The following is a 12,121-nucleotide window of genomic DNA, read 5'->3' as shown; positions in this document are numbered from 1 at the left end:
TATATTTTTTTTGTCTCTGTACTTCAGCACTATGGATTTGAAATTATACAATGACTATGAGGTCAAAGTGCAGCCTGTCAACTTTAATTTAATGGTATTTTTCATCCATATCGGGTGAACCGTTTCGAAATTACAGCACATTTAGCACGTAGTAGCCCCCATTTTAGGTGACCAAAAGTATTGGGACAAATTCACTTATATGTATTAAAGTAGGTCAAAAGTTTTGTATTTGGTTCCATATTTCCAGCACGCAAAGATTACATCAAGCTTGTGACTCTAGAAACTTGTTGGATACATTTTTTTTGTTGTTGTGTGTGTTTCAGATTATTTTGTGCCCAATAGAAAATAATGGCAAGTCATGTATTGTGTCATTTTGGGGTAACTTTTATCGTAAATAAGAATAGAATATGTTTCTAAACACTTTTACATGGATGCTACCATGATTGTGAATAATTATGAGTGAAAAGGTTACAGTGGCATAAATATCCTACCTCCCGAAAATGCTAACCTTCTCTGTTATTGTAATGGTGAGAGGTTAGCGTGTGTTGGCGAGAGGTTAGCGTGTGTTGGCGAGAGGTTAGCGTGTGTTGGCGAGAGGTTAGCGTGTGTTGGCGAGAGGTTAGCGTGTGTTGGCGAGAGGTTAGCGTGTGTTGGCGAGAGGTTAGCATGTGTTGGTGAGAGGTTGTGCTTCTGTATCTACAGCACCTCACACATCATTATTCACGATTCATTCAGGACTATCCGTAATCATGGTAGCATCCACATTAATGTAGAAGTGTTTAAAAACATACTATATTCTTATTTACAATAAAAGGATCTCCAAAATGACACTACATTATTTATCATTCATTTCTATTGGTTACAAAATAATCTGAAGCACAACCAAGAAAACAAACAGAAAATGCATCCAACAAGCTTGTGGAGACACGAGCTTGATGTAATCATTGCTTGCTAGGAATATGGGACCAAATACTACATTTTTGACTACAGTTCGGAAATATCTTGAAATGTGTTATCTGTCTGACGTATTGAGGTCTCTGCTCGTTGCTGAGTGAGTAGTCGTGCAGTGTGGAGTTGAGCAATCAGTGATGAATAGGCCACGGAGTAGTGGGGGCTAATCTGAACGTGATCGACGAGGTGTCGGGGTGAACTTAATCCCTGGAGACAATCACAGGCCCACTCTGATTAACACTAAAGCTCAGTGTCTCTGCTCTCTCTCCATCTCATCTCTCCCCAACACCGATTTGGTGTGTTTTGCGTGATGTCTGCCAGGCGGGTCTTCTCCTCTGTAAATCCTCAGTACTCTGCTTCAGTCTTCAACACCGCGGGGGAAGAGTGAACCCCATGTCAAACACTGACATCTCCTTCGTGCTGCTTCTCACATGATTACAAACTGCTGTTTATAGTTCCACTTAGCAATTTATTGTCGTCTTTAAACGGGTTGGAGATATGTAATATGCGAATTCATGGCCAATGGAGAAGCATGCTCTGTTCAGTCAGTTGACTTCTCCTCTATGATTTTTTTATTAAGCACTGTGGTAAATTGCCAATTCGGTGGAAGCTGTTACCCTATATCTGCCTGTGTTATTTAAAACTTGGCTCCGATCGATAGCAGTGTCTCTCGTTTGCAGCCATTGTGTTCGCCCAAGGACATTTTCTTGTAAACGGGATCGCTACGGAGTTTACATTAGGAGACGCTTATTGTGGAATGGACTGGCTGTTACTGGCTCCTTTGTCCTCCACCGGCAACTCGATCCGGGCCCAGAGTCAATGTGGTTTGGGGCGTTCATCGGCTGTCTCAACACAGCGTCAACACAGCACTCGGGAGGGCCAGTTCTGACCAGAATGAATGCAATATTCACATTCAAAACCAATCAGTATTCAAAGTTGCAGGGGGCAACCAAAGTTTGCATGAATGACAAATTGCTGAATTAGATGGATTTCCTACAAATTTGAAAATATCTTTGTTACATATCTGTTACTATTGTTTGGCTTTATACTGTGTGATGGACCTTTCAACGGCTGACTTTTTCCTCTGGTATAGTCTGTTTCCTCAAGTGCACCTTTGTCCTCAGCTCTGAGGCCATCCGCAGTTTTGTCTTACCACCGTGACAGGACAATGTTGTTGTTAGGCCCAGTGAACTCAGCTGCACTATCACATGTTAGTTACAGTAGTTACAGCGGAATATACTATAAAAGGCAGTTATCATTCATACTGACGGTGCCTGTATTCCACACTCTCAAACTCAAGCATTGTTTTTTCCTTGCCACTGTGCTTTTTGGGGTCTAAACTGAGTTACTGTACGGCACTTTGTAAGTACATTTGTAAGTACATTTTATCGACTGAGTGATTGCTTGATTGGATTGCTTTACATGTAGTCGAAACTAATCACACTTTCTGTTTGTGCCCTCTGTCTCTCGTCTCTCTCCTGCAGCTAGCTATGGTGTGTACCCCATCTGCAAGGGCTGCTCGGTGTGCTCCAAGGACAATGGCTGCGTGAACTGCCAGCCCAAGCTCTTCTTGTTCCTACGGAGGGAGAGGATGAGGCAGTACGGCGAGTGTCTCCACGCATGTCCGACGGGATACTATGGCATTCGAGCTCCGGAGATCAACACGTGCTCCCGTAAGGCCTCCCTCCTTCATCCCCTCCGTCCCCTCCATCTATCTCCTCTCTCGTCACATGATCTATTGTCACGTTCACACGCTCCTTATGCAGGGAAGAGGGAGACACACATGCTTCACATTTTGAACGACTGAACCTTTAACACAGGTGGATGTTAGTGCAGAGGCTTTATTAAGAAGGGCCTTTCCTCCAGGGGCGACCAGTATAGGCCCGGATGTGGGATCTGAGGCTGGAGATGTCTGGTTAATCCAGGCTTCTCAACCAACAGTCCCACTTGGTGAACATTTTAGAGGCTTGTTAGAGGGTGTTGTGGATGGGCTTCAGAACGAAGGCTATTCAGACGTACTTAAACGGGCTGTTATTCAAGTTCCAGGCATATCTTGGTGTTTCGTTTTAATGGAAGATTAGTAACGCTTACCAATAGTTTGTAGACTTTGCACAAACGGAACGCTGCCATGTGCAGATTAAAGCGTGCGGAATAGGTTAAGGCACTCGCAGAGGGCCGGGGGATGTCATTCTGAGGGAAAACTATCCTGATGATGAAAAAACATCAATAAATAATAAATAATAATAATACAATATCAAATTAATTAAATGTATCCCTCTCCATTCCTATTGGACCAGGCTGCGCCCCCATCTCATAACCTTATTTTAACATGGAGTCTGGCTTGAGAGAGACCGGCTTTATAGGTTTATAGAGAGCCCGAGGCGTTGGCTGAGTGTTTCATGTGAAAACTGAGAAAGAACTTGAACCCATTGGGTTCTGTTAGCCAAACTCCTGACAGACATGCTGAAATGAGGCCCCAGAGGAGCGTGTCAGGACCTCTAGGCCCAATAATCCAGACGCGCTGCAGACACCGGAGGAGAAACCATTTTGCTGCTTACTCGCTCGCTCGCTCTCTCCAAAACCTCCATGCAAATACGTCCGCTGGTTTTGTCAGTCAGAAAAATAGAGCAGATTGACGACTGAAATGCCTGGCTTGTCGTAAACTGCTGGTATCAATTGGATTCCCCCCCCTCCCCGAGACACCCGCTCCCCCTGCACACACATTCTCATCTCTCCATTCCCCACAATAAAAGAGGAGAAGGAAGGGCCTGCAGTCATTTCACCCTCTCTTCACAAGTCAGGGAAAATCTAAGGAGAAAGACATTTTGTTCTTCAGCGGATGGTAATTCTTCCCCATCCCTCCCCACACCGTCTCTCTGTCCTGCGCGAAGTTTGATTTAAAGCGTTACCGACGTGCGGCATCAACGTGTGGCAAGTTAATCTGAGTCCTTTTCAGAACAAACTGCTCCCAGAACCAAAATCTTACCATTGTCAAGTAGCATCAAATCTCGGCGGCCAGGTCTTCTTTGATGTGATCGCAATTGGAGCCGTAATTTTGTAATCCCACTTCGCATTTGACCTTCCTCCTTAAGTTGCACTCTTCATGTAATTTCCACTAAACAGTTTGGGTCTGTCGGCCATAACGGGACGTTCTATCAGCTCGGCTCTACGAAGCTAATTGTCGGGTCACTGGGAACGATTTGTGGGCTGACAAGGCAGCTGGATTCTCCTCTGAGCTTAAAGACACCGGGGTTCCTCCCCGCCACCAGTGTCCCAGACCCAGAGCCAGTGCCTGCCCCTGTTCTCTAAGAGGCCGGGGAACGTGGCATTACGTCTCTGTTATCATGGTCTTTCAAAACAGCCTCTGAAATCACTTAAGGAGCAGCTGCTTATTATTACACCAGAGTTTGTCTGTGTGATCTTATCTCATTCAAGAATGTTTTGTGGACTGCCTGGGTAAAGGAAAACCAAAGCCACACGATAGAGAGGTTTACACACTCACTCCCAGGCCCAGCCGTGATGAGGCTGGAACCCCATGGCTAAGTTCCTCACTCTCTTTCAGCCGCCACTTGACAGCTTGGCATTAGGAGAAGAAAGAGTGTAGCCACACATTTTAACCTGTGTGCCAATGTGCAGTAAGACTAGGTGACTGAAACTAACCAGGCAACTGAACCAGCCAGTGGCTGAATTTAGAAGAGAGAGGGGAAAGTTAATGGTTGGGAAATGTGTGGGGGGAGATGCCTGATTCAGCGTAGTTTTTTCTCAAATTCATTTTTCTCCATGTAGTTTTTCCAGGTTTCATTTTATTTATTTACGTTTTCGCTCTCTTAATCACACTTTAAAAAAAAAATAGAAAACACACTCAACTGTATGTTCTAAGTCCACAACAATGTTTTACCCCCCCAGGAGAACACTTTTAAGGTCTGGGAAAAATCAAAGAAATATTGGTGTAGTTACCCTTTAATGCAAGTGTGCACCAGCCAGAGACGTTTGTTTGGTTAGCAGTGTTTCTGTAGCACTCATGGGATTGCAGAGTTAGCTAAACAAATGGCTATCATTCTGCCAGGTAGGTATAGGCTACTTTGTAGTTAACATTTAGTTAAGAAGGTTTTGGTGAAAGCCTTTCCATCTGCACTACCAGCAGATGATTATCATTAGCATTCATGCTAATGGCTACACAAAGTGTAGACTAGATAAAAGCTCACTGTACACAGCACAGACAAGGGCATTCCTGTGCCTTTTGAGAAAGTTGCAGGAAAATACAAATCACTGATGCATTTTGTTCATGGATTTTCTATATCTAGTTAATTTCCTACTAAGTTCAATAAATGATTGAATATTGCTGAATTCAGTTTTAATGTCTGGCATACGTGATTCCGTCCACGTTTTGCGCATCTCTCTCTCTCTCACTCACTCTCACACACTCACACACACCTTTCAGCAGCTAATGGTGAAGAGTTTGATATGATCTGTAAGTCCAGCTGCAGTCATGGAGGCATTATCAGCTCAACAGGCTAATACTGCTCTCTGCTCATCTGTCTCTATGTCAACCTCCTCTACCAGGGACATTTCTAAGGATAGAGATTCACATATGCTTTATATTACAGCCCAGTCTTGATAAGTGCACATATATACAGTAAGCGATGTATAAGTTAGCAAACTATGTGTAAGGTCGAATCATTCCACTTGTCTGGGACATCTATCTGCATGATTTAGGTTTAACACAGGCTTTTATGACATTATTTAATTCCCAAGCTATGGCATAGACTGTATCAGGCATCAACTGTATTTTCATATGGGTTTAAAATATTAGGAAGAGGGGGTGAATGGTGGATAACAGTGTGCGGAGTTTAACGGTAGGGAAAGTGTTGACAGGGACAGCATGAGAGTAATACTCTGAGCAAAACTTCCTCCCAGGGGCTGTAATAATGGTTTTAAACACTGCTGAGGTGGTGGGGGTTTGGGGGGTGTCCTGGTGGACAAGGCTTTAAGTCTGGGATAGATTGTCCCTATATGCACCCCATTTAACAAACACACACACACAGCTGTAATGCTCACAGAAACCCCAGCAACGATCACCCCCCCCTGCCAGGATGGAAACCATGTCGAGCTGAGCTCATAGATATGGCCAATATTCTGGAAGTGTGGTTCAAATATCACAGCTCGTCCCGTGCCAATATATATGCCACTCGAGACTCCCCTTGTCCGAGGTGATTTTTAAAACTCCATTTCTGATTTTATTTTTATTGCCTCTCTTGTACTACAAATTGGTAACTGAATATCATTGTTGCATTTTGTTTCTGGTTTGTCCCGTTTTGGATGACTGGTTACACCTTTGTGAGATAGTTCATTTTTAAAGTGCATCGTGGGAGTTTGGTGGATTCTGAGGTGGACAGTAGCCACACGTCAGTTCTCCGGGCCAATTGAGTACCGAAGTATGAAGCTCTGTAAAGGAACTAACTCATAATACCATGAGCTACGTTGGCAGCACAGGCAGAAACGGGCTACTCTGCATCTCTGTCTTCCTGTGGGTATTTCCATTGCACATTTTAACCAGAAAAATACCAGTTGCTTTTGGCCTTTGCGCCTTACCAAGGGACAGTTAATCATCACAGCTTTTACAAACCACAGTTTAGACACACTGCCAGACAACACAATGGACACAACCAACTGACAGGCCTGTCGTGTCTCCTCTCCACTGGTCCATTCTGACTGACGGGAACGCCGGCTCTGTCTCGCCCAGCAGCCCCCACGCCAGGGTGTTGGAGAGCATCCACGTGGAAAGAAAAGAGGATGTCAGAGGGGAGAACATGCAGCCTTTCCCTGTGACATGAACTCCTGCCATCCATCAATCCACCATGACATGGCCGGGTGGCAGCTAGCAAGCCCAGGGTTAAATGCCAGCCAAACCGTCTGATTTAGAGAGTAGGTCAAAGCGCTATTAGGCTAGCACAAGGCTAGCTGCTTCACTCAGACTCGCTTGGAGAGGAAGGCTGGAAAAATGGGGTTTGTTTTCCCCCACTTCAGTGCCAGAGCTTCTTTCTGTCTGATCATGGACATGGACACTGCCGCTGCCTGCTTGTTCAACAGCAGTCCTGGTTAGCATCCTGGAAGACTTTGTGACTTTTCATTAGACTGATGATTGGCTTGACAACCTAACCCCCATAGCTTACAAGAAAGGCCCTCTCTGGGCTCCCAACAGATTCTCCATCTTATGAAAAATGATTTACAGTTTTTAACATGAATATTCTTAGAAATAAATCAAGTGATGGCATATGTCCCATGTCAACTCAATCTCAGGCAGAACACCTCTGAAATTGACAATTGCTTTGAGTGTCCCTGATCAAATTTGCTGATTTTCGATCCAGACCACAGCAGAGAGGGAGGGGAGAGTCGCTGCCAGCTAGACTCGCAGGGTTAGATCACGCTTTTAAAGCTCCATGATTCAACTCCAAATGTAGTTGACATGAAAACCACAAACTGAAAAAAAAAAAAAAATGGAAACAGTCACATTCATACAAGTGCAACCATGACTTTCCCTTAAAAGATGTTGACCACCTGAAATTTCAGCCTGTTTTGGCAGGTTGGCGTTTTGGCATAATAGAACAATAAGAAAGAGAGTTCCAAACCTCTCTGCCAATAACAACTACTTTTCAGTTTCCCCTCCCCACTCCCAGACAGCCCTACTGCAATTCTTGCTTGAGAAATTGCATTACTAAGAAGCTATTTATTTTTCCTTTTGACCATTTTTAATTGAAAACAATCACAGTACAGTACTTAATTGTTACCCAGAAATGATTTGATATTGAGTTAAAAACTGAAAAACAAGGCTAAGAGGAGATAATGTGTTTTAACCCTCAATAAGAACATTGAGCCTTCCTTTCATCAGATTCCTGCCAGATCTGATGACCTCATTATTTCTTATTAGTCTCCCAGAGGCACCTAGACGAGACATTGGAGGTGGCACAGAGGTTAATCCCAAAGAGGTCTATAACCTGCTCCTATGCATCTGAGGGCCATGGGCCCCTGGGGGCCTCGTCTGGCACTCTCCGTTGGGCCCCTGGCCACCGCAGAGGCAGACAAGCAGCCAGGCAGATGCAACTCCCTATGGGAACTTCCCTCATATCCACCCAACTCTGACCCCAGACATACATACACACACACACACACACACACACACACACACACACACACACACACACACACACACACACACACACACACACACACACACACACACACACACACACACACACACACACACACACACACACACATACATACATACATACATACATACATACATACATACATACATACATACATACATACTTATTTTAAGAATGTGAAATGTCAGAATAATAGTAGAGAATGATTTATTTAAGCTTTTATTTCTTTCATCACATCCCAGTGGGTCAGACGTTTACATACACTCAATTAGTATTTGGTAGCATTGTCTTTTAAATTGTTTAACTTGGGTCAAATGTTTCAGGTAGCCTTCCACAAGCTTCCCACAATAAGTTGGGTTAATTTGGTCCCATTCCTCCTGACAGAGCTGGTGTAACTGAGTCGGGTTTTGTAGGCCTCCTTGCTCGCACATGCTTTTTCAGTTCTGCCCACATATTTTCTATGGAATTGAGGTCAGGGCTTTGTGATGGCCACTCCAATACCTTGACTTTGTTGTTCTTAAGCCATTTTGCCACAACTTTGGAAGTATGCTTGGGGTCATTGTCCATTTGGAAGACCCATTTTTGAGCAAGCTTTAACTTCCTGACTGATGTCTTGAGATGTTGCTTCAATATATCCACATAATTTTCCTGCCTCATGAAGCCATCTATTTTGTGAAGTGAACCAGTCGCTCCTGCAGCAAAGCACCCCCACAACATGATGCTGCCACCCCCGTGCTTCACGGTTGGGATGGTGTTCTTTGGCTTGCAAGCCTCCCCCTTTTACCTCCAAACATAACGATGGTCATTATAGTCAAACCGTTCTATTTTTGTTTCATCAGACCAGAGGACATTTCTCCAAAAAGTACCATCTTTGTCCCAATGTGGAGTTGTAAACGGTTTTGGAGCAGTGGCTTCTTCCTTGCTGAGCGGCCTTTCAGGTTATGTCGATATAGGACTCGTTTTACTGTGGATATAGATACTTTTGTACCTATTTTCCCCCTGCATCTTCACAAGGTCCTTTGCTGCTGTTCAGAGATCAATTTGCACTTTTTGCACCAAAGTGCGTTCATCTCTAGGAGACAGAACGCGTCTCCTTCCTGAGCGGTATGACGGCTGCGTGGTCCCATGGTGTTTATACTTGTGTACTATTGTTTGTACAGATGAATGTGGTACCTTCAGGCATTTGGAAATTGCTCCCAAGGATGAACCAGACTTGTGGAGGTCTACAATTTTTTTTGTTGAGGTTTGGGTTGATTTCTTTTGATTTTCCCATGATGTCAAGCAAAGAGGCACTGAGCTTGAAGGTAGGCCTTGAAATACATCCACAGGTACACCTCCAATTGACTCATGATGTCAATTAGCCTATCAGAAGCTTCTAAAGCCATGACATCATTTTCTGGAATTTTCCAAGCCGTTTAAAGGCATAGTCAACTTAGTGTATGTCAACTTCTGACCCACTGGAATTGTGATACAGTGAGTTATAAGTGAAATCATCTGTCTGTAAACAATTGTTGGAAAAATGACTTGTGTAATTCACAAAATAGATGTCCTAAAACCGACTTGCCAAAACTATAGTTTGTTAGCAAGAAATTTGTGGAGTGGTTGAAAAACAAGTTTTAATGACTCCAACCTAAGTGTATGTAAACTTCCGACTTTATCTGTATTATGCATATGTCATATATCTGTAAAGGAATGCTGTATCTTATTTGATTATATCTGATAAGGAGTAGGACAGGAATCGCTACCACCGGTGTTTGCTAATACATTTCACCATAAGCTTGTTTTTGACTTCTATATTGTAAGATGAACTTCAATGTTGTGGCACTCGTTAGTCGTGTGTGTTTCGGTGTACCAGCGTCTCCATTCCTGTTTGTTGTCAGTAACAGCAGGTTGCGCAACATGCCGGTGCTTGAGAGTGTAGTAGTGCCAGATGTTATTTTTTTCTTTTACTTCTTCTTCAGAAAGAAAAAGACTTCGGTGATGACAGGCCTGGGAAGGCTTGTGTTTGAGAGGTAAAGAGGAGCCCTGCTTTCCAATTTGCTCCTTTGATTTATTGGCTGTTGGGTCCCTGTCTTGGGCCTGACGTGTATTGACACCGAGCCCCACCAATATCTAATTTCAGCGGGAATGAAGAGGAGAGGAGAGAGGGATGAGAGCTATAAAAAAAACAATTAAAGTAGGGAGGAGGGAAAGGAGAGCGAGTGCATCCTGCATTTGTGTGGGCCTCTCCCTTACCTCCCCTGTTTCACTCATTCCTTGCCAAAATCTCTACAGCACTGCGGAACTCTATTGGCTCAGTGTGTTTATCAAGCAAGGGATAAGCAAGTGTGTGTGTGATATGTTGGACCATGGATGAGATGGTGAGAAGGCAGAAATGTCTATATTGTAAATGTTGGCTGCCTTCCATGTGTTGTTTGTTTTGTTCTGTCTAGGTTGTCTTCAATTGGTACCAAACGGAATAAAACTATTTGTACTTGTCCAGTGTAGGGCAATTCTACTGTAACAGAGTGATGCCGAGACTCAGATTTTTCACTTTATGATGTACAGTATATCCAACCAAAAAAAAACAATGATTGCCAAGTTAAACACACAGAATGACGGTTTGTGCTGTTTGTGGCTCCGTTCTGTTACCAAACTTTGCATCAGCGCTGTTCTTCAAGTAAATGTGTTTTTGTCAAATGTTCAGTGGAAGTTGCTAATCGTTGTCCCTTAGGCATAGAGTTCTATTGTCTGTATAACTTTTCATTCATTGTTTTTTGTTGGATATGTATTTTTAAGGTAAAAAAAAACAGAGTCTCACTATCACTCTGTTACTGCGGAATTGCCTTACAGTGTGCCCTAATGAACAAGATCCAGGGGTGCAGTGAGGTCTTACAGGCTGCCTCAGACCACCTCTTGAATCGGAGAGTGACTGTTGTATGCCTCCATATACCACATCCGCACATCCGTTCCAGGAGCACTGGATTTATACGGTTCCTACCCCAACATCCCCTTTCTGCAAATCCCAGCTGGTTGTCACATATGGTTGTCACCTCCGGAAAGTTTCTCTCTTTTCCTTTGGATTAAAGCTTATATTAAATGCCATTATATTGCCCTAGGTTGCACTGTGCTTTTACCATTAGATCATTTAGGCTGTAGCTGATTTTATTCATGTCCCAAAGATGAAACATGTTTTTTTTTTGGTAACTTTTTTCACATTTTTTTTTCTTCACGTACATACATTTGACATATTACATACTACAGACATGGTACTTTTATATACAGCATTCATATGACAAATATATTATGTATACACACAGTACATATATGTGGCAGGGTAGCCTAGTGGTTAGAGTGTTGGACTAGTAACTGAAAGGTTGCAAGTTCAAATCCCCGAGCTGACAAGGTACAAATCTGTCGTTCTGCCCCTGAACAGGCAGTTAACCCACTGTTCCTAGGCTGTCATTTGTTCTTAACTGACTTGCCTAGTTAAATAAAGGTTAAAAAAGATATATATAGTCAGTTGAAGTTTACATACACTTAGGTTGGAGTCATTAAAACTATTTTTTTCAACCACTCCACAAATTTCTTGCTAACAAACTATAGTTTTGGCAAGTTGGTTAGGACATCTACTTTGTGCATAACACAAGTAATTTTTCCCAACTATTGTTTACAGACAGATTATTTCACTTATAATTCACTGTATCACAATTCCAGTGGGTCAGCAGTTTACATACACTAAGTTGACTATGCCTTTAAACAGCTTGGAAAATTCCAGAAAATTATGTCATGGCTTTAGAAGCTTCTGATAGGCTAATTGACAATTGGAGGTGTACCTATGGCTGTATTTCAAGGTCTACCTTCAAACTCAGTACCTCATTGCTTGACATCATGGGAAAATCTAAAGAAGTCAGCCAAGACCTCAGAAAAAAAATTGTAGACCTCCACAAGTCTGGTTCATCGTTGGGAGCAATTTCCAAACGCCTGACGGTACCACGACCATCTGTACAAACAATAGTACG

General features: G+C 43.1%; 1 protein-coding gene across 2 annotated transcripts in view; it reads left to right on the top strand.

Annotated features, from left to right (window-relative positions):
- The window catches only part of LOC112233074 (R-spondin-2-like), a 77,435-nt gene that overhangs the window by 35,274 nt on the left and 30,040 nt on the right, over positions 1 to 12,121 (top strand). For both annotated transcript variants that reach the window (XM_024400472.2, XM_042313444.1), the window contains one exon: positions 2,436 to 2,624. In XM_024400472.2, the coding sequence (XP_024256240.2) occupies positions 2,436 to 2,624 (189 nt within the window). The remainder of the gene's footprint in view (positions 1 to 2,435; positions 2,625 to 12,121) is intronic.

Source organism: Oncorhynchus tshawytscha, linkage group LG03 (genome assembly GCF_018296145.1).
Source record: "Oncorhynchus tshawytscha isolate Ot180627B linkage group LG03, Otsh_v2.0, whole genome shotgun sequence".
Classification (NCBI taxonomy): domain Eukaryota; kingdom Metazoa; phylum Chordata; class Actinopteri; order Salmoniformes; family Salmonidae; genus Oncorhynchus; species Oncorhynchus tshawytscha.
The sequence above is the reverse complement of the archived record's forward strand: the minus strand, read 5'-3'. Positions and strand labels throughout refer to the sequence as shown.